This window comes from Lissotriton vulgaris, chromosome 3_1 (genome assembly GCF_964263255.1).
Source record: "Lissotriton vulgaris chromosome 3_1, aLisVul1.2, whole genome shotgun sequence".
NCBI lineage: Eukaryota > Metazoa > Chordata > Amphibia > Caudata > Salamandridae > Lissotriton > Lissotriton vulgaris.
In genome coordinates, this window is record NC_141689.1 from 982,817,127 (window position 1) to 982,840,985 (window position 23,859).

Consider the following 23,859-nt stretch of genomic DNA (forward strand, 5'->3'; position numbering starts at 1 on the left):
GGCCCCGGCATTCTTGGTTTCCCTCTCTTTGATTGTTGGCTGTTCAGGGCCCTTGGTTGTTTCCATTCCTTCTGTCTCCCCTGCAGTCATCTCCGATGTTGTCCCTACAACGGCTTCGTCTGTTGGTCTGGAAGTTGAGAGGCAGGGGTGGAGGAATTGAGGTCTCCCCGAGAATTTTGCTTTGGCCATTCAGCAGTCCAGGAAGCCGTCTACTCTTAAATCCTACGATCGTCATTGGGGTAATTTCCAGCATTGGTGTCAGGCTTTGGCATTGTCTCCTCTAGTTTGTCCGTGCCTGATGTCCTTCAGTTCCTCTGGGAAGGGTTTGAGAAAGGTTTGTCTGTCTCCACTTTGCATTCTCAGTGGGCTGCTATCAGGGGGTTTCTGTTGCCCTTGGGAGAATTTGTCTGATATGAACAACTTGGAATCTCGTTTACTGTGCAGTTTTTCCTTATCCCGTCCTGTGGTGAGGCCTTCTTTTCCTCTTTTGGACCTCCGCTTGATGTTGTGGGCTTTGGTGGCTTCTCCTTTTGAGCCTCTGTCACAAGTGGATAGGAAGTTTGTTACTTTCAAGGTTGTTTTTTTGGTGGCCATTAGTTTGGCCCGGCGCCTTGGTGAACTGGGGCCTTTGATGGCTTGTGAGCCTTTTTTGTCCTTTTCTGACGAAGGGGGGATCCTTTGGTTGGATTCTTCCTTTGTTCCTAAAGTTCTGTCTCAATTTCTTTGCTCCCAGGAGCTGGTGCTGTTGGCTTTGAGCACAAGCAGGTGGCGGATGATGAACTTCTGTGGGCTTTGCTGGATGTTTGCCGGGCGTTGTGGATCTATTTGGATGGCATGCGTTGTTTTCGGAAGTCTGTCTCCCTTTTTTTATCTTTCGGTGTGTCCTCTCATGGGTTCAGGGATTCTTCCTCATCCATTGGTCATTGACTGAAGCAGATTATCATGTTGGCCTACTCCCTTTCTGGCTCTCCTCCTCCGACAGGGGTTCAGGGGCGTTCTACTTGGGGGCTGGGGGGCTGAGGGGTGTCCCTGTCTGAGGTTTGTTGGGCGGCTACCTGGGCCTTTTCTAATACATTTGTGAGGCATTATTGCATTCAGAATGTTCTGGGGGATAATGCAAATTTTTGTTTGGGGGTTCTTCAGGCTGTCTGCTCCTGATTTCTCTTGATTGTTTCTTTCAATAAATCCTTGGGTTTGCTGTTTGTTCTGTGTCCTGGTGGTTTGTTGTGGGTTGATGGCCGGTTGCCCCTTGAGTATTCTCACTTGTTTTTAATCAAGGGGACAAGGACAGGAGGGACCTGGGGGTAATGTCCTATTACTTACCTGTAAACTTCATTACTCCTGGTCGTGTTGTCCTCATCCCCTTCATTACATCATCCTTCCCTTCCTCCCGGACTTACTGGCCTTGATCTGGGGCTTGGTGCTTCAGGAGGAATGCTGGGAAGGATACGATTATGTACTCACAGAGGGAGGGGAAGGCGTAGTACCATCATTCCTCTGTTAATTTTTCTTTTGGTGAGATAGGATTATCTCACTCGTTTTTAATAAAGGGGACAAGGACAACAGGACGAAGAGTAATGAAGATTACCGGTAAGTAAAAGGACATTCCCTACACTTAATAACATTTTAAAATATTTGGATGTTCTCATATGTCAAACAATCTGCACAAGAGCTCTGGATGACCACAGAGCAACATGAGTGACTAGCAAAGGAACACCCCAGTGATGGAGCGTTCCACCATATGTGGGTGAGGGATTTGCATCAGTTTTTGCAAAAGTACATCAGAGATTGTTATTGTGACACAGTGGCACCCATTTATTTGGGCAAAGTTATTTCCCTTTTCTAGAGCAACCAGGTCCTTGTAGTTATAAGATTGCAGACATAGGGAGGTTGGGTCTTGAATGCTCCATAATGTTCTCTCTCTCTGTCTTCGGTTGGATACTCGTTCGCACGGCCAGTCTGGGGAACCAAAAACTCCCCAAGCAAAAAGGTTCAAACCAGTCCTGCTGCCTTCCTCTCCTCGTGCTTTTGTTCTCATTCGATCGATCCATCCGTCCACCCTCTCTCTCTCCTCTCCTCTCTCTCTTCTCCATCTCTGATCACTTCCTCTCTACCTTCCCCCTTTATCACACTCTTGAAGCCTCCCTATGCCTGCTGTAGTTAACCTTGGTGTTCTATGGGCAGTGACAGAGGCACCCCTGGGGTTTCAAAACAGGCTTCCAAAGGTCCCCAGCTCACTGGGAAAATGCCTGGTTGAATATAAGGCATGTCTGGACTTTCTTGTTAAAAACAATCAAGAAAGCAATAATCTTTTCAAAATAATACAAATTATCCTTTGTCTGAACTAGATTCATACTTCATATTATACTATAAACTATTCCAAAGGACAACATTCGTGAACTGTAGATTTTCATTTATGCATAGGCTGGCCACTAGAAAGTCACCTTACTTGTTGAAAATGCGTCCCTTAAGTATTGGCTGACGATTTAAAAGTATAACCAGCGGAACATCCACTGGTCCCTTAATTAAATATCTGCTTCACCAACAGGTCTCTGCTTTGAGGACGCCATTTTAAAAGACCTGAAAGAGCTGTCAGATGGAGAGGTAAAGGTTGCAGTGAGCACTGTGTACTCGACCCTTGAGGTAAGTGAAACAACGTGGACAAATTTAGACATATTGTACATCAGTTTTATCACCGTAATGATTGGTTTGTTGACATTGTCTAATTTTATGGCGTTCCGATCCGAATTGTTGCTGCAGGTTTTATTACCCAAACGCAAAGCACCATGATAAGTGAAAGAAGCATGGGTAAAAAACACAATGAAATCGTAATTTAAAGTCTAATTCGTAGAACTTCATGGCACTTGCGACCTTGATTATGGCGAACATATATATGCAAATTGTAATTTTGTCTGTATAGCACTTCATACACTGTCAAAGTTCTGCGGTGCATTATTCTATGGGGGAAACAACCTTTACAATGCAACCATTACATCGCACTACATTTACAACACAGTCATTACATCGCAACATCCTTTACAACACATGTCACTACAACACATCCATTACATTGCATGTCACTACAACGCATGACACTACATCACATGTCACTACAACACAGGCATTACATTGCATGTCATGACAACACATACCATTGCAAAGCATAGTACCCCTACACTATCCAACACTTACCCTACTGTCGCATCCCCTGGAGTTAGAATACTAATTTTTACTCCTACACTATCCAACACTTACCTTAAATGCAATGCAATGTAATGGTATGCGTTGTAAAGGTATAATGCAATGTAATGGAATGCGTTGTAAGTGTAGTTTAAAATAAATTGTTGTAGTGGTATGCAATATAAATGTATGCATTGTAAAGGATGTTGCAATGTAAAAACTGTGTTGTAAAGGCATGCGTTGTAAATGTATGCGTTGTAACATCATACATTCTTCTATGGGTATCATGCTGCACTACGGGGGAATACTTAATGGAAATGGCTTTGTACATTCAAATAAAATCCATATTGGAAGACTTTAAGTGTTGGTCGGCCAGGGTGGTGTTCTTTCCTCTTATCTTGGGTTGCAACTCTTAACAGTGCGATGGAGGGAAGAGATGTGAGATATCAATGGCACACCCTTTACATGCAGAACCCATAGAAAACTTTTGGAAACCACTTCATCATCAATCCTGGTCCTGTGCAGGATATGGTAATTAGAACATCTGCTCAGTATAATCATGTAGAGACTGGAGAGGAGAACTGAATTTAATTGAATTTGGCACTTGTAGGGCGCTGCTGTCACTCCCAAGGGAGATCCATCAAGATGATACATTCATCCATGAAGTAAGGCATAGTGGTAACAATAGTATTCGTAACACATTGTATTGTCCAAATGGGAACCAGGTGAGGGACGAGAGTGAGACATGGACGGAGAAACTATAAGTCATCCAAAATGCCAGCCTTTATTCTGTAGTAAGAGTTTATGAATGCCTTCCTGTATTCTGTCATAGTGACTGGTGGCAGATGTCTTTATGCATAGGATACATGCCTTCTTACCATTGAATGGATCGGCTTGCGAGGGTTGATGTTGGCGACCTGGACACATGTCTTCTAATCGCTGAATAGAGGAGTTTGAAAGGGTTGATGGTGGCGACCTGGACGCAACTTTACTTAACATTGAATACATTGACTTTCAGTGGAAAAGAGCATCCACTTCAAGACCTTGTGTATGGCTCATAAGATCTTATACTCACTAGGGCTCCCATTCTATCCAGTCTCTTCTCTTGTTACAGACCCTCCCAGCCCCTTTGTTCAGCTGATCTTAACTTCTTGACTTGGCCACATTCCCATAGTCTGGAAGGCGCAAGCTGGAGGCCGCTCATTTCCTGCCAAAGCTCCTGTTCTTTGGAATGCTCTTCCTCTTTCCATCAGGAACACTGAAAAGCATCTGTACTTCAGCAAATCTTTGAAGGCATGCATTTTTTCTACCTAAATTGCCTGTCTTTTCCCTCTATGAAGCTGATAGAGTCAGTTCTTTATTTGGGAGGTCCAGAGATGGGAAGCCCCGTTGTTGGGGCAGCTATGCGCTCTATAAAACCCCATAACATAAAGCAACATAACATAACATTGGTTTGGGAGGATCTGTAGCGTTTGGAGAGTTGATGGGGATGACTTGAGCGCATGTCTTCTTAGAATTGAATAGACTGGCTTTGGAAGGTGGATGGTGACAACCTGAATTATTATTTTAAAGATATCTATGAAGATGAGAGACAGAGAGCATGAACTTAAAGATTTCAGTAATAAGAGATCTTGGGCCAACTTCTTGAAATATTATCATTTTAAGGCACTCAATGATGTCTCGTGAGTGTAATATCTACAAAAATATCGATTCGAATTTGTTACATTGTGCTTACAATAAGTGAACTTCTTTGAAAAGCATGGAATGGGGGCCCATGTGACCTTTGATTTTGTCAGTTTTGTGAATATGAAACTGCAAACATGTTTCTCATTTTCATTGACATTCGCATTTCTTGTCCTTTTGGGAGTTTTTATTTAAACCTGTATGTCTAATGTATAAATCATTTACTTGAGTGAAGAATAACATCTCTTGATGCAAGTCCTTAAAAATTAAATGCTATAGTTCAGTTTTAACCCATATTTGACTGACGAGTGGTATTTTTAGACAATTAAATATTTATAGTATATCTATGGTGTTAATACTCCAATTGTAAGCGTTTTATTGCAGACAATGCATATATTAGGACTGTCTGTAGATGTAACATATTTTTGTTAGTTTTAACAAAAACCATTCGTCCAAATCAATAGTATTTCAATATTTTACCAAAGCAGGCTTGAGGCCAAGTTTGATGGCTATACTAAGACATCTTTTGCAGAGTTTAAGTTGTAATTAATTGCCGGAAAAGCACAAATAAATCTTTGTCAAGAGCTTTCAGAAAATCGCTCATGAACAGTAACCAGTAGCGAAATAATGAACATGCACTCTCACTTGCTGTACTTTGTTGTGAGAAATGGTTGTACTGTGTGTATTCTGGGAGCCTCTATTCACAGAAGCTTGACTATTCTCCTAGGGGTGTGCCAAATTGTGAGAGCGGACATTTAGAGATTTAGCATAATGTTTAAGAAAACTTGCCCACTTCACAAAGGGCGACGCTGCTACGGTTTAAAAAAAAAACAGAACACAACACTCCTTTTTTTCTATCAGCACTATGAGCACATCCACTCGTCTCCCAGGACTGTGAGCACACCACTTGGCAGCAGTCCACCAGAGCCCTGACTCCCCAGACGTGCATATCTGATGCACCTCTGCCGGATGTCGCAGCTCGAGACGGATTGCTTTGGGACTGAGAATCAGTCATTGCTGAGCTACAACTATTGTGTTTCCCTTCTTCCTCCCAGAGCTATGGGGAGCCCTGAGTCACAGCAGGGAAAATAAATTCCCTGCAGTTGGAAGTCTCATCCATCTTGGGTGGCACATCCGTCTGCAAGGAAGATGGTTATGGTAGAGAAAAAGTGTGTATTGAAGAATTCAGAATAAATGTCCGGCTTCCAAGGACAGAAAAAATTCCCTACTTCACTGGCTCTCAGGCAAAGTTTTATTCGCCCCCTACTCCTAACCATAAGATAATTTACCCAGGCTTTCTACAATGTTTTGCATGTTACAGATTGTTATGTAAGCGTGGCTGATCATGAGTGAGGGTTTGTTTATTGCCATCTGAGCTGTCTGATGGTCGTCTGCTTGCTGCTCAGGGAAAAATCTATGATGTGCCTTTGCTTGAGCCGGTGGCAGGTGCGAACCCTAGATGAGTGACCGTTAGACCTTGTGGTAACCATTCAGGAACCATGAAGGAGACATAAGTACGATTGGTCTGACAACAAGACATGGTGGACCCGTAGAGAGAATCCAATGGTTCAAGTGAGGGTCAATAGGCCCTTAACCTTACACATCAAAAGTAGATTTAAATGATATTGAAGGCCTGCTTTGAAGTCTTGGCTTACATAGGCTCAATTCTTACTGAATTAAATTTGGATTTAACTCCTCTGACAGGGAGTATAAGAAATACCCCCTCCCAGATACGGGAAAGTACTCGGATGGTGTTGGTTACATATATAATGTTGCCCAAGTATACTGAGCGATAAACCAACTACTGGATATATTCTCAATATACATTTCTATGGGGGTATTGAGAAGGCGAACCAAGCCATCTTTTTCTTCGTCCAGTGGTGGTCACATTCCAAAGCACAAGTGCACATTTTCTTATTGCACAGACAGGTAGAAGTAGTAAACAACTGTGTTTAAAAACATAAACCCCATGTTTTGAAATGGACATCCCTAATATGGTTTTCCTCCAACATTTTATCTTCAATCTTCCTGTTTTTGCCGATTTTTTTTTTTGCTGGTGTAGGACACTTTACCACTGCTAACCAGTGCTAAAGTACTTGTGTTCGGTCCCTTAAAACTTGGCAGAATTGACTTACACACAATTGCCATATTTGATTTACTTGTAAGTCTCTTGTATAGTGGTACTCAATGTACCCAGGGCCTATAAATTAAAAGCTACTAGTGGCCTGCAGCACTCATTGTGCCACCCATTTAAGTAGCCTTTTAAACATGTTGCAGGCCTGTAATTGCAACCTGTGTGTGCAGTTTTAAAATGCCATTTCGACCTGGCAAAATAGCACTTTTGCCAGGCCGAAACCCCTTTTTTAATGCATATAAGTCACCTGTAGGGTAGGCTTTAAACAGGCCATAGGGCATGGTGCATTGTATTTAAAAAGTAGCACATATACTTTTGGGTTTTGCATGTCCTGATAGTGAAAAACTCCTCAATGTGTTTTTCACTACTGTGAACTCTGCTTCTCTCATAGGATAACAGTACATTTAATAAGTGATAACTTTCAGATGAGTACTATTCAGTTCAAGGAAAGAGATGCACTCCTAGTCGTCTGAGTTTCATCCATGTTTATCTGTGTTGTTCTTTCGCAGCGTGCATTCACCTGCTATGCGCTTCGTCTCGGTGCGCTGAGTAGAAATGTCATTTACAAAGAATCTCCTTTTCCGATTCCGTCAGGTTGCACAGCTCGTCTTTTTAATTGAATCAATTGAATCAATATTTTCGCTTTTCTCTTACTCGTTCTTCGTTATTTTAACTATTATAATTTGTTTCTTCACTTGTATTATCAATTCATTTTACTCAATTATTCGGTGAACAGAATCATTTCACAAAAGCTCAGGAGTCCAATGTGGGTTCCACATCCAATAATGTTTATTAAAACGGCCCAAAGCATTTCGGAAAAAGCTTTTCCTTCTTCAGGGGCATCTACAAATGTAAAAAATCAATTTTAACTGACCGGTTCACTTCTGTTAAATGTTTCGTTACAAACATCAGTCATTTTAAAACTATAACCAATTATGACATTACTTGTTCTCATATTTCTACACTTTCCCTCTTACATTTCATCTTTGATATTCTGTGCTTGCTAACCCCGCAATTCTCTCTCTCTCTGTGTTATACGACCTTTAGTGCTATTTTACGCTTACCATGGTGAATGGGTCCCCAGGGTGCTTAAAATCACGTCTTACTTCATTCTTTCATAGCGTTTTCACACTCCTTCGATGCAAATAATAGTTTCTCACTACGAGATTCTTTTCTAAAGTGGCCCCACCCATATTCAACGTTGCAAGGTAATGAATTCCTTTCATGTGTGCACCTCCTACCTTCGCATAGACATTAACAGAGGACTAAGGTAATCATTCATCGGTCGCTTCCACATCATGACACTACATTTCCCAGAATACCGTTTAAAAGGTACAATGTTTTGCTATATACAATATTCACCCTTCTCTAAATACTTTTGAGAACGAATTACTATGTAAGTCATAGTCTGATTATCAGTTCGATTTTCTCGATGTCAGTTTTTAATATTCCCGCATGGAGGGGAACCCAGGTCCCGTGCTCGTCGTTCTTGCTGATGTTGTTTTTCACAATTTTTTCATTTCATTTTCCTTCTATATGTTGTGTTTAACACAATGTCATGTTGGGTGCGATCTCCGTGCGAGACGATTGGTAATAGTACTATTCAGTTCAAGGAAAGAGATGCACTCCTAGTCGTCTGAGTTTCATCCATGTTTATCTGTGTTGTTCTTTCGCAGCGTGCATTCACCTGCTATGCGCTTCGTCTCGGTGCGCTGAGTAGAAATGTCGTTTACAAAGAATCTCCTTTTCCGATTCCGTCAGGTTGCACAGCTCGTCTTTTTAATTACATCAATTGAATCAATATTTTCGCTTTTCTCTTACTCGTTCTTCGTTATTTTAACTATTATAATTCGTTTCTTCACTTGTATTATCAATTCATTTTACTCAATTATTCGGTGAACGGAATTATTTCACAAAAGCTCAGGAGTCCAATGTGGGTTCCACATCCCATAATGTTTATTAAAACGGCCCAATGCATTTCGGAAAAAGCTTTTCCTTCTTCAGGGGCATCTACAAATGTAAAAAATCAATTTTAACTGACCGGTTCACTTCTGTTAAATGCTTCGTTACAAACATCAATCATTTTAAAACTATAACCAATTATGACATTACTTGTTCTCATATTTCTACACTTTCCCTCTTACATTTCATCTTTTATATTCTGTGCTTTCTAACCCCGCAATTCTCTCTCTCTCTCTGTGTTATACGACCTTTAGATGCAAATAATAGTTTCACGAAGTGAGAAACTATTATTTGCATCGAAGGCGTGTGGAAACGCTATGAAAGAATGAAGTAAGACGTGATTTTAAGCACCCTGGGGACCCATTCACCATGGTAAGCGTAAAATAGCACTAAAGGTCGTATGACACAGAGAGAGAGAGAATTGCGGGGTTAGAAAGCACAGAATATCAAAGATGAAATGTAAGAGGGAAAGTGTAGAAATATGAGAACAAGTAATGTCATAATTGGTTATAGTTTTAAAATGATTGATGTTTGTAACGAAGCATTTAACAGAAGTGAACCGGTCAGTTAAAATTGATTTTTTACATTTGTAGATACCCCTGAAGAAGGAAAAGCTTTTTCCGAAATGCATTGGGCCGTTTTAATAAACATTATGGGATGTGGAACCCACATTGGACTCCTGAGCTTTTGTGAAATAATTCCGTTCACCGAATAATTGAGTAAAATGAATTGATAATACAAGTGAAGAAACAAATTATAATTGTTAAAATAACGAAGAACGAGTAAGAGAAAAGCGAAAATATTGATTCAATTGATTCAATTAAAAAGACGAGCTATGCAACCTGACGGAATCGGAAAAGGAGATTCTTTGTAAACAACTTTCAGATGAGAGCAGGTGAGAGAATCGAGTTTGGTCTCTAAAGAATTGTAATTTAAACTCTCTGTAATTGTAAAGTTGGATTATCGTGTCCCAAACATTTGGTGCCTGCAGCCTGTAACCTGGGTCTCATGACTAGGTGTAGCTGGCAGTTGGTCGTTGTGCATTACTCCCAGACAGTGAGACAAAGGGGGAATAGGTGTTGGTAGCATGGGCCATCTCTGCTTTGTTGAAGAGTGTCACCTACCACTCTTACACAAAGAGTCTGCCGCAGCACACTCACAAAGGGTTTACAGTCGTCTATTGTGCCCCCAGACAAGCTGGGGCTAGGGCAGGGAGGCAAAACATTTCAGACACTTGTGTAGGGGGAGAACTCTAGAAGCTTCTCCCACTTCAAATATGGCACCAAGTATACATATTGGACCCTCACATCCAATTCTTCATTGAACATCTGGACCTATGGAAGTCTCAGAAGAATGACTGCTATGCTGCTCTGCTGCAAGAGGACTGCTACATTGCTGCCCTGCTACTCAGTTGCCTAAGTAGGAATTGGACCTGCATCTTGAATGCAGGACCAGCAGAGTGACTCCAAGGGCTAGTTGGTTGGTCTCCTGATCAGAGCTTCTGGGACAGAAAAGTATCCCACCACCTTGAACCCTGTACATGGGCTTAGGCCTGCTGCGATTTGTAACCCTAAAGTGGTGCCACACCAACTGGATCCTTGGAAGTGGGCGTGAAGGTGATCTGGCGGCCCAACTGTGGTCCTGGAAGAACAGATGCAGTGCAACGCATCTCCTCGCAGCTTTGCATCAGAACTGCTGCTTTGTGGCATATGCCTGATGCAGAACCGTGCAGCTCCTAGGAACCGCCATCACGTGATGCATCCGTGATGCAGCACCTCGCATTGCAGCCCTGCAGCTACTTAGAACCGGCACTGGAGAAGCATTCTCGATGCAGGACCTCGCTTCACAGTCCCACAGCTCCTCAGTACTGCCTCTAATGATTTATTCTCGATGTAGGACCTTGTATCACAGCACCACAGCTCTTAGGAACTTCCACTGCATGGCACATCCTCTATGCAGGACATTGCAATTCTCTGCAACCAGGATTTAATATACTTTGTTCAGTGGGCCTAACTTAGTCCCTGTATCCGGCCCAAACTCAGTTGTGGTCTGCCTGAACTTGTGACTTTGTCCCAATCATGTACAACCAGATACAGCGTTGTGTGCTTTTAAGCACTATTTTTACCGAAATCTTTAAAACTGCATATCTCCGGTTCTACTGATAGATTTTGTCATTTTGGTGTTACATAATATGTTAATATATACTTGATTTTTCTAAAATGGTGTGATTTCTCTTTTTTTGTGTTTTCACTTCATTACTGCTGAAGCACTGCATAAATAATTTATGCATTGCCTCTAAGTTAAGCCTGACTGCTTTTGTGCCCAGCTACCAGAGGGTTGAGCACAGGTTAATTTAGGTTTTGCTTTTGTTTCGCCCTGACAAGAATTGTGGTTGCTGCTGGAGTAGGGTTTCACCCCCCCCCCCCCCTCAGCAAGTACCCTGATTGTCTACCCCTTGTCTGTCATGTTCATAAGTATTAAATTATTTGATTTATTAAATACAGCTACATCATTAAGGGTCAATAAAACTTCCCAATTGCTGTAAAAATGTGTAGCACTCAAATCATACAAATGATGACAAAGTTTTAAAATGAATAAACACTAAAGCTCGCCCAATCTTTACTGGCAGGATTGAGTGTGGATACATTGAAGCAACTGAAATAAATACATTATCTCTGGCACTCTAGGCAACTTACACACAGCATACCTCCTGCTCCTCTCAAAAGGGTCAAAAGATCAGGTCCCTCAATTACTTTAGAGAGGGCGGCTTGCCAGCAGCCCAAGTCAGTGGAAGCTATTGCCTCCACCCCTCTGGTGGAGGACCACCCACAATAATTTGAGAACCCATCAGACAGACATAGATCTCTGTGCCGTCAACGGCTCTGCCACTGAAGTGGCTTTGCTGAAAAAAATAATACTCTGCCAAGGCAGTGTTATATATTTGCACCCACTTTACAAAATGTTTTCAAGAAACAAGCTACCAAATTGTGAGTGTTTTCTTTGAAGCAAATAGCAATGACTTTGATGCACAGAGAGGTCCTCCCTGCATGTATGGCTCATCTTGCATTTTCTTTACCTGGGATGCCATGCTTTGCATGATTGCTCTGGGTTGGGAAATGAGCGACAGCCGCCCCATCCTAAATAGTACAGGACGACTGTCACCTTGTCAACTCTGTGGCAGACAGATAAAATGCACACTTGTGTCCTATGGGATTCATTTAAAGGTTAACATATGGTGTTTGTGTGTGTGAATGAATTACTAGTACCACTGTTATATGCCTCATTCAATGTGTCGACAAATACAAATAATGCCACTCTTTAAAAAAAATGCTTAGTGTATTTATTAAGGTAAACAAATATGTAGGCAAAGTTCAGACACTGCAGAACTCATGATGTTGAGAATCTTTACAAATTGTCATGAAATCGCAAGAGGTTGCATATCCAGTTTTACACGGGGGAAATCCTGGAAAATTGTTAAGAATAATGCCAGAGTGTGTAAATAATCACAATACAAACACAGATGTATGGATCTCATCAGGACTATGCCATTTGTCATTATATTCTCCTGTGGTTATTTCAGGTACTCTATTTGCTAGTATCCTCTGGTATTTTGCAATTGGGATTGAGTAACACTATGGTACATGTTCTCCTTAGAAATTCAAATAATGGTGTGACCCACTCTTTAATAGCAATTGCTTGGCTCTGATTGTCAAATATTCAACGTCAGGACACACTAATCAACCCAGGATAGGAGGCATTTAAATTGGAGTCCAATATGAGGTTCCTCCAATTGGCTATGCCAGACCTACTACAGTATGTATCTCTCAATTGTTAGTAGTCGGCGCCACGAGATAATGTTGTGTGGGAATATTTAGCCTAGATGGTCAGTTCCCATGATTTACTTTACACTGCTGTGGATGGGCCACCACGTAATAGGTATATACTAGCAGAGCCAGCAGAGAGGCTGCTAGCATAAACACAACACTCCCTCGACTCTAAATAAATTGGAGGAAAATATTAGTTTGGCGGGCAGAAGCTGTGCCACTTTCCAGCAATGCAGACATTCTGCCAAATTCTAAATGAACCTACAGGTACCTCCTATAGCCTTAGAGCCAGCCGTAGCGGGCTCTTCCGTCTATTAAAGGCTCGTTCCAGCATTAACAAGAGAGCGGACCTTTAATAGCCGGTAGAACCCGCTACAGAGTGCTCTAAGGCTATTAGAACATTCTGTCCCAGAGAGCAGAATTTTCTCTTAACAGTTTTAGCCACTCTGTGCATTCTGGAGACCGAATGTCTTATCCCTGGTGCTGGGATTGTAGGTGCAACTGTTATCAACCAAGTTATGGGTAAGCTGCAATCAACTTGAATCAACCACGTTAGGGGTAAGCTGCAATCAACTTGAATCAACCACGTTAGGGGTAAGCTGCAATCAACTTGCAAGCTTTCAAGCAGAGTGTGGGATTTAGAAGTTTTGCCTTGTTAGGATGTGGCCGCCTTTGAATGTCTTAGACAAACTGGCCCACTCCCTATGTTCTCAAGCAAGGGACTCGCCTGGCCTACCAAAACGCTTAGTCCTAATAGAGGAAAATGGATATAGGAGACTTTAACATTGATGGAGTCCTGCTCTGGTTAGCAGTTCTTGTGACTACATTTAGAAAAGGAAAGGAAAGTAATTCTTTAAATAGAGGCATTGGTGAACATGATTATGATGATTCTTGTGTGCTTGCTATTAGGTATGTGAAAATGTCCATTTTGAACAAGTGTAGATTCGAATGTAACGCTTTTCTTCCTCTGTAGAGAGGTAGCTGTTCCCCCACTTTTCGAGCAGTCGGGTACACGCCTTTCATCCGATTGTACGTACACCCAGACAGTCGGATCACTTATCTGTCACGCGCTGAGACGTTGAAGCGGGAAGTTAGACAGCTATTTGTAATAAGATGGCCGTCGCACGGGGAGAAGCTCTGTTTGAAGTGGTGTTCTCATTACATGCCCTTTGCCGCCCGCCATCTCCCTCGGCCCCCGAAGAGCCCTTCACTCCAGCGGGTTTCATTTCCAGCTTTGCGGTGCAGTGGAAGGAATCGTGACTTTGTGCTTGTTTGCTGTATCCGGGGACCCGCCATTTCGTTAGACCATGATTAGTCTCGTCCTAGACACAACGCTAATCTATGTTTTTAACATTTTGACTTCTTGATGGGACTAAATTGCTTTTCGCAGACAATCTTAAGCTTGTATAATACGGTAAGCACATACGGAAGAGGCATATTTCCACATTATCTATCTTATATTTCAGCGTCATTTGGTTAATGGGGTGGGAATAGCTGTACCCTAATTTATAGGAAATGTAAATTGCTGCAGCTGATGTGATGAATTGTTGACGCTTAGCTAACAGTCTTGCGCTCACAGGAGATACAGTGAAAAACTGTCTTTGACAGTAATGTTCAAATATGGAGTGCAATTAATCAGTTTTTAACTAGAACGTCGCGACGCACAGCATATTTTGATGACTGCAAAAGAATGCGGAATTCCAGCAAAGACAGAGGATTCCAGGTGGTTGCAATTACCGACACTGGTCTTTTTCTCCGCATGAAATTCATTCACTTAAAAGTTAAGCCCCCACATAATGGGGAATAACAGTGCCGAACTGTTTTTCTGGGAAGTATTCGGAATGGAATTCTCGGTTCCGTGGGATTTACCACGTGCTCAGAGCAGGTGTACCGGTAAATTTCATTTAGGGTTGCTGTGTGGGGCAGGGAGGGCACATGCGCTGGAAGTAAGGGTGCGGGGTTCTGCAGCAACCGCAAAAAACCCATGCTGTAGTTTCGAACGTGAATGAGAATTAAATATTGCTTTACATTTTGTTTTAATCTTGTCACATTTACAGTGTGTTTAAAGACAAGGTCAAGTGTCATTCTAGTCTTCTGACATATTGTTGCTATTCTTCTAGCATGGAGACTGTTGTTTATTATTCTTTCTGTGACTGCAAAGTCTGAGGATTTCGTAAAGTGAACTATGGAACAGTCTCGCTGGAGTGAAAGCACCGGCTTTACGATGTAATTTTCTTCCAACACATTTAATTTTCACACATTACTATATGGGTGCGATAAAGTTTTACCAGGAAAACTGTACGTCTTTGAAAAATTACGTTGTCATTTCAATTGAAGATACACTGTCTGTAAATGACAGTGGCTACCACACCATGCTTTAGTAATATATTTGTGAGTGTGCTCCTAAACGCAACACCAGCTAAATACTACTGCTGCTCTCCTGCTGAGTGGGTGTGGTTCACATGAGACTATTATTCTTTGTATGATGGCTGGATTTTTCAGATCCCCTTTGACTTCAGTGGTTTGACATTGATGGAAGCACCAGTGTCTAAAAATTGTTCTGAAAACGGCAGAGCAAAGGGGATTGGGAGCGTGGGAGAGAGAAGGGGAAGTTGTAACCTGGCAAGGGGAAGCATTTCATGTGCTTTGTGCCTAGGCTGAGGGTCGGGCCAGAGCAAAGGGGTCCGGGCTGCTTTGGAGCCTGCACACCTCTCCTTGGAGTTTAGGGTAAATACTTCCATTTCCCATTTCATCCCCAAGTGACACCTAAGACAGCGTCTAGTACTCATATCTGCTGGGTCCTAAGGGCAGTGCTTCTCCTGGATGAAGGACTTCTAGGGCCAACGGGGTAAGCATAGCAGCTCCAGTCTATGTAAGAAGCCAGTTCCTGAGTGGTAGCCTAGATTTGTAAGGTGTACAAGTTATCACACCATAGACCACACATACTGGATGCAGCTAGAGTTTGATCTGGCTATGTCCCCAGGGCAGGCTTCCATGACCCGGCAATGAGTGGAGGTTCATCTTACTGCCTGGAGTAATGTCTCAGGGCTTCTCCCTTTTTTTCAGGGCCAGCACAACTGAAGTACAGTAAGTAGTCTGGTGCAAGCATAAGCAGTTAGTCAGAGCTTGAGATATACTATCATCTTGCTGAATGATGAGCCGAGCCCCAATGGCAGGTAACCTATTACATTCATTGTACTGTCTAGTAGGTTTAAGTAGTCCTTCTTACAAGAAGGCAACATGACTCATACCAATCATGAATCTCAAATCTATATGGGGAATGATGATGGAATATTCATTTTAAATCTCTTCCTTGGCTATTCTCTAAGATTTGGTCATGTTGCCCTTTATTGGCCACTTTTAAATCTGGCTTCCATTTTGAATAAGTGTATACTGTTATTAGATATGACAGAGGGATTAAACCTTGGTTTGCTTTTTAAGTCACTGTCTTGTGTAAGATCACTGGTAAGGTCCAATAGATGTGCAGTTGACTGTGTTTCTTTGGTAATTTCAGTATTAGACAGCAGCACATTTATGCATTCAGCATCTTGTATAGCTTGTATGTTTGGTAATCTAGTTGAACCCTCCTCTTCTGCTCAAAAAAATAAATACATTTCAATGTACTGCAGATCAATCCTAAACAGACCAAAGTGGCAGTATGTGCTAGGACAAAACCTTATGCCTCTCTTCAAACATTTTGTTGGATGATCAGATAATTGTTTACCAGCAAATCGACTGCTACAGTGTTGTTTTCATTGTGAATAATTTTCGGTTGTGCTATTATGTCTTGAAGAGCAAGTACATGTTAGAAATTGGGTTTCTGGTTGGCAGAGGTATGCACCATGTCCAAGGAGGAATCACAATCTTAGTCAGGGTAAGTGTAGTACACACTAAAACGTTACTTGTGCTCACCCTCTGATACCTTGGCACAGAGCAGTCAGGCTAAATTAAAGAGGCAATGTGCAAAGTATTTGTGCAAACACACAGTACCACAGTGAAAATACCACAAAAGTACTCCACACCATTGTGGAAAAATAGCCACTATTTATCTGAGTAAAACAAGACCAAAACAGCAAAAATCCAACATACACAAGTCAAGATAGGAATTTTGCAAGATTAAATCAGAATGCAGTGCTTAGAACTCAATAGCTCCAACTGGGGCTATCTGGTTGCGGTTGACTGGGGCTATCCAAAAGTTCAGTCCGACCATGATGGAGCACAGGCTGGATGTAGGAGTTATGCAAACCAACTGACAGCACCTTGGATGCGTCGCACTCAGGGACAATGCATTGTGTAGTGGAAGTTAGGCATCGCAGATGCAGGTGATGCATCGGTTCCTGGAGGCGGTGTAGGGTTGTTGAGGCGTTAGGGCTCGGGATGATGTATTGCGCGAAGGAGGTGATGCATCACTATTTTGATGGTGGTGGTCCGGTTTCTTAAGATGGGCTAAGTCGTGGATGTGTTGATATTAAGAGCATTGTGCATCGATTCCAAGGCGTCAATGTTGAACTGCTACGTTGAAGGTGATGCATTGAGTAGAAGCCAGGCTGGGAATGGCTAGGAGTTGGGACCGAGCACACCAGATGTTGGTGAAGTGGTGTCTGAGACCTACGCAGCGGGGGGTGCTTCGGAGGCACTGCGGTAAAGTCGAGACTGTGTTGAAAGTCGAGGACGTTGAGTCATGCACTTTGAGAGTGGTGACCACAGCTTTGATGCAGACAGATGCGATGCATCAGAAAGGTCAGGGCTGTGTTGTAAGTCGAGGTCGATGTGTTGCATACTCAGCGAGCAGGGGCCATGGCTTCGGTGGAGGCAGTGCCAACGTGTCAGTTTCCCAGGGATGCGCCAATTCCGAAAGTATTCTTTGGAGTTGATGCGTTGATTTCTTGGGTTGCAGCACAAACACTCACTTCCAAGGGCCCCATTCTAGATTTGGCACCACTTGGCGTAGCAGGACTCACAGCAGAGGAGTCCATGTGCTGGTGGCAAGATGCAGGAGAAATATTTGATATCCCTGAGACTTTCACCAGGAGGCAAGCCCAACAAGCCCTTGGAGAACCTTTAGAAAAGAAGGATGTAGAGAGCAAAGTCCAGTCCTCCCACTCTCAGGCAAGAAGCACGAGCCCAACACAGCAAAGCAAGCAGCAAACTGGCAGTCCCTTCTGGCAGCACTGCAACTCTTCTTCAGGTTTGTAAGGCTATTGATAAGGGTGGCACAATCAGTGCTGCAGGCCCACTAGTAGCATTTGATATATAAGCCTTGGGCACATGTGGCACACTTTACTAGGCACTAATTAGTAAATCATATATGCCAATCATGGAGAAACCAATCATACTATGTTTTAGGAGTAGAGAGCATATGCATTTTAGCACTGGTTAGCAGTGCTAAAGGGCCAAGAGTTATGAAGCTAACAAAAAGAAGGTCAGAAAAATAAGAGAAGGAAGGCAAACAGTTTGGGGATAACCCAGCAAAAAGGACCAGGTTCACCAGTACATAACCACATTTCCTGTCACATGAGCTTCTACTGGTCCTGACCTTTCCTGTGTCTTGTAATTTGCTGAGATGGGTGGATGAGTCTAGGATTCACGCCACAGTATTCAGGACCCAATGTTTAGGCTAGCAGGCACCTTACAAATGGCTACACTCAAGAGCCATTAGAATTAAGAAAATTGCTGTTATGGGTGGAGGTCTGTACATGTTAATCAAACGCTGTACACAGAATAATAATTTCCAAATCTCATATTCTTATGTGCTTGGTTTGGCAGAATGTGTTGTTTTTACTAGTTCAAATTGTGAAATCATATGAAAGGACAGCCAACACGTGTTTTGCCCGATGGCCATTGGCCATGTGCTTTCTCAAGGCAGAAGTTCCAGTTAGCGGTCCTAATTCCGAAAAGAAAGAATAAAGCAACATGGTCTCTGCGGTCCCGGAAACATTGTTGAGAAAGCCCACGGCCATTTGGCCATCGGGCAAAACACGTGTCAGCTGTCCTTGCGTATGATTTCACAATTTGAACTAATAAAAACAACAGATTCTGCCAAACCAAGCATACATAAGAATATGAGATTTGGAAATTATTATTCCGTGTACAGCGTTTGATTAACAGGCACAGACCTCCACCCATTACTGCGACGTTCCTGGGTCTTGGTCATACTTTAATCCCCTTGTATAGGTTGTCTTTTTCTCCTCCTCTTTTCTGTTCTTAATGTCCAGTTCAAAAAATGTAAATGGCATTTGTTCATCAACTTTACTAACATTATGCATTTTTTTGCTCCAGATGCAATAGATGTGAAAAACATAACTGGTATTTGATGTTACTGTAGCAACTCTTTTTATTACTTCATCAAATTTCCTTTTATAAAAACAATTGCTCACCTGATACATTTTCCATCCTCCTAATGTTATACTAATATTTTAATCATTATAACTATGGCAGCCTTTAAATAATTTTCCCAATCTTCGGAGCCCAGGACCTAATTTTGCACATTTTGGAACATAGCAGTTGTACATGCTTTCTTCTTCCCATTTCTCCTGACAACTCTTTGCAGCAGGTTGGATATGGTTTGGTAATTGTCCCTGGTGATCACCGAACAGAGTTGTACAAAGCTGGTTAGCGGGGCACAGACTTTTGACAGAACAAGTACAGAAATTATATCGAGCCCTTTTCCGAAGATACATTTACCACCCAGAAGGGGCACCTTCCTGTGCATAAGCAATCATTCCCTGCAATGCAGGCACCCTTGCAGTATGGTGTAAGGGTGACTGTTTTGGTGATAGGCAGCTAATTTTAGCGTCAGCGCTGGGGAAGATATAGGGGAGTGCTGTATTGTTGTAAATTCGGTGCATCTCTGCATTTTGGAAATGTTGGGGTGCGGCGCTACTGAATTTGGCACATCAACTCAAATAATTTTTAGGTTTCACCTGCACAGCGCTTGAGAAATCTATTGTTTTTAACATAAACTTAAAATGAACTTACTTCTCACCACCTCTCTTTCCTGACTTTTTATTGGTTCTTGTGCGTGCCACTTACCTTTTCTCTATTTCTATTGACTGTAGCATATTTTCCTGCATTTACCAATGCTTGTTCCTCGTCTGATTCTCTTACAGTTTACTGCCGCCGAAATACTGTTACCATCTGTGCAACTATATTGTGATAAAGTTTTGCCTTTTACTCTTGCAGAATATTTATATAACAATTTATAACCAAGATAGATTAAAGGACTTGCATAGAATCACAGGATGTTGCTTGGCACTGCCAAGACTCGAACAGGGATCCCCAGCTCTGGAGTCAGCAGCTCCGGCCACTGCACCACACCCTCTCCACTCCCATGTTATCTGTTAGGGAGCTATTTCCTTCTCCCAGACGATGATCGATGAAAACAGCTCTTTATTCTCTACGTAGGCGAACCTGATGCATTACTGTTGGACTTGGCCCTTTTTGCAGGGTCATGCCTGAACTTTTTGCCTTCCTCCTATATTTTTTCTGACCTGTTGTTGGCTATTTTATGACTCTGGGCACTTTAGCACTGCTGATCAGTGCTAAAGTGCATATGCTCTCCCTATTGTAAATGAATGTATTGATTAGTGGTTCCATGATTGGATGTTTGGTTTACTTGTCAGGCCCTAGTACAGTGCACTGAGTGTGCCCATGGCGTGTAAATCCAAATGCTGCTAGTGGGCTTGCAGCACTGGTTGTGCCACACACAGAAGCGGCCTTGTAAAACCTGTCTAAGGTCTGCCATTGCAGAGCCTGCGTGCATTCTGGTACTGTCATGATGACTGGGCAAGTGCACCCACTTGCCAGTACCTAAACCTTCCCTTTTCTTCTTATTAGTCACCCCTATGGTAGACCCAAGGGCAGGGTGCATTGTAAGTGTAAGGTAGGACAAGCCCTGATGTGTGTGGCATGTCCTAATAGTGAATTACAGCCATTTTTCGTTTTTCACTATTGCAAGGCTACCTGTTCTCCATAGGTCAGAATGGGCTGTTAGAATTATTACATGTTTATAATCCTAACAGACTCAGAGAACATGGAAGAAATTAGAGTTTAGTATGCCTGGACTCAGAATGATAAAATACATCTTTTAGTAAAGTGGGTTTTAACAAAACCACTTTTAGTAAGTAGGTATTTGCTTACCTAACCATGTAAGCCTGCCTCTGTGAGGTTGTGTATTCCTTTATCTGGTGTTTGAGTGACAGGGCTGGGAGATTCCAGGAGACAAAATGAGTCAGCCCAGTGGTGAATAGGGAGTTCTGCATCTAGATGGGAGGGAGGAGTTGCACCTGGGATCTGAATAGGACTGTGCTCGCCCCCCACAGTGCTGGCTCCACCCTCTGTGGTGCATCTGATTTCTCTGCCCTACACACTGAAAGAAGCGAAGGAAGACTGTTAACAAAGTGCTCCAGGACTGTACTTGCCTTCCACAATGCTGGCTCCACCTCCTGTGTGGCGTCTGATGTGCCTGCCCTGCACTGTGAAAGGAAAGGAGAAGTCTGGTAAACAAAGTGCTTCAGAACTGGTTTTGACTGGGCACAGGCCCCTCTCCCCTCAGAGAACAAAGGATATTGGGGTATAAATATTAGGACCCTGATCACATGAAATTAGATCACTCCTGCAACTGACAAGATGAAACCTCTGCTGAGGAGAAGGAACCTGAAGAAACTGAGGAGAGACTATTCCCAAGCTGAAGTGCTGCTTGGGGGATTGGCCTGCAGTGGTTGCCTTGCTGCCAAAGGGAGGAGAAAGACTTTGTGGACTTTTCTTTTCAACTTGTGCAAAGATCTCCAAGGGCTTGGAAGAGAGCTAGCCCCCTGTCCGAAGTCCCAGGACCAGTGGACTTCACCAGCCTTTGTGAATTGCTGCTGGAAAGAAGTGGCTGCAGAGGCAGGGAGCTGTGACAGACTCTCACGACCGGCCCGGTGTCCTGTACGCACTGCACCAAGCAATGTCCGCCTCGAACAATGCAAGCTCTGTGCTCACCGACTCTGTCCTGACGCCGTCAATGAGCCGTAGCCTGCACCGTGACTAGAAGAGCACCGCGACGTGCAACACCTCGCTACACCAAATCGAACTGGTCTGACCGACGCAGTCACTGCTGCTGACTTAGAGTCCTGTGACCGCACCGGAGTTGGGCACCGCCTTGAACGCTTTGCGACACACCGCCCGACTCGCACCGCTGTCAGGACTGACCGACCCCAGCTCCCGAACTCCGGCTCTGTCGCCGCACCGTAAACCTGGAAGCACAGCAACGAGCAACGTCCGCCTCGAACAACGCAAGCTCTGAGCTCACTGACTCCGTCTCGACGCAGACAACCAGCCGTAGCCTGCACCGCGACTGGAAGGACACTGTGACCTGCAACGCTTTCTTTTTCTACACCGCGAGGAACCCCGGAACCGGCTCGCACATCCCTGCCGTCCGCCTCAAGGAAAAGATACTGTGACTGAGTCTGTCGACATTTGAGTGGGCCCGGACCGCCGCGGTCCGCTGGATTTGTTAGACTCTGTGTTCTTTTCAGCAACGCTGTAGCCGGACAAGGCTACCGGCTCGCACAGAACCTTGAATTAAGCCTTTTTAACCTGAACTCTTGAAACTTAATAGTACTGTGGATTCATTTTGTCGTTTAATGGTTTTGTGATAACTGTATATAAAGTATTCTTAATTTTTTATATAAAACCTGTATGGTGTCCAATTGTAGTGTTGTCACTGGGTTACTGTATGTGGTCACAACTGCTAAACTTACATTGCCTCCGAAATAAAAGCCTTGACTGCTTGCACCATGCCGCCTAGAGGGTGAGCAGGGGTTAGTTTGATAGAGTAATTCCCTTGCCCTGACTAGAGGAGAGCGTCCCTGCTTGTCACAAGTAATTACCTGTGCCAACCAGAGAACCCCAATTCTAACAATTACCAATGCTTGTTTATTCTTCTGGAGAAGCAGATGATGGTCCAAGAATTTTTTTTTCATGTTTCTCTATCATGATCACTTCACAAATGCGGCTATCTGTGACTGGGGGTAAGTGTCTGAAAAGTTTCAGCTCTCCGTTCATCATCTACTTGTTTTTGCTTTGTTTGCCCTAGGTTGTCAGGGTATGCCCAGACGTGGGTCCCTTGCTCACTTTGCCACTGGTTTCAAGCTACCCTGGCTGATGAGGGCTGTTAGTCCGAAACCGGTCCCAGGATGCTTGTTTCCGGTCCATTGAAGACATGGCTTGGCAGTTCGGCTGGACTGTTCCCATGAGGCACAGGGTCAAGACTGATTTGCATATATGTGTGTCTGAACTGGGGTGGCAAAGTGAGCTAAAGAACGATGATGGATTCAACCCAGATCTGTGACTGGGGTGAGTGCCTGAAAAGTTTCAGCGCTCCGTCCATCATCTCCTTGTGTTTGCTTTGTTTGCCCTAAGTTGGCAGGGTATGCCCAGACGTGGGTCCCTTGCTCACTTTGCCTCTGGATTCAAGCTAGCTTGGCTGATGAGGGCTATTAGCTCGAACCCGGTCCCAGGAGGCTTGTTTCCAGCCAGGGAAGACATGGCTTGGCAGTTCGGGCTAGGCTGTTCCCATAAGGCACAGTCAAGACTGATTTGCATATATCTGTGTCTGAACTGGGCTGGCAAAGTGAGCTAAAACGATGATGGATTCAACCCAGATCTGTGACTGGGGGTAAGTGTCTGAAAAGTTTTACTGTTTCGTCCATTATCTCCTGGTGTTTGATCTGTACAGTAGAACCTATTTCTGAAGATAAGGCACTTCTCGATGTGAGGTAAGGTCCCTTGAACTATTAGCCTATTAAAAACTCAGAAAGCTCTTCAACGTGACACATAGTCTACAGACATGACCTGAAGTGCATGGACATATTAAGTGTGTTAAGTTTGCTTCCTCAAGTTCTAGACTGCAGACTAGGCTTGGTTTAAAAAAAGTTGAGTTTATAATGAACGGCCCACTAAAACTGAATCAAATGCCAGCCCATACCTAACAGAACTATTTTATGAGGACCTTGATTGGTTTATGCATTTTAAACAGTGCCTAACTATGCTGTAAGTGTATGTAAGTATGTATGTAAATAGGTAGTTTGTGGA

General features: G+C 43.2%; 1 protein-coding gene across 4 annotated transcripts in view; it reads left to right on the forward strand.

The window, feature by feature from the left end:
- Positions 1–23,859, forward strand: part of LOC147727294 (protein prune homolog 2-like) — a 1,486,257-nt gene that overhangs the window by 417,172 nt on the left and 1,045,226 nt on the right. For all 4 annotated transcript variants that reach the window (XM_086961350.1, XM_086961348.1, XM_086961347.1 and 1 more), the window contains exon 6: positions 2,549–2,643. In XM_086961350.1, coding sequence (XP_086817476.1) covers positions 2,549–2,643 — 95 coding nt within the window. The remainder of the gene's footprint in view (positions 1–2,548; positions 2,644–23,859) is intronic.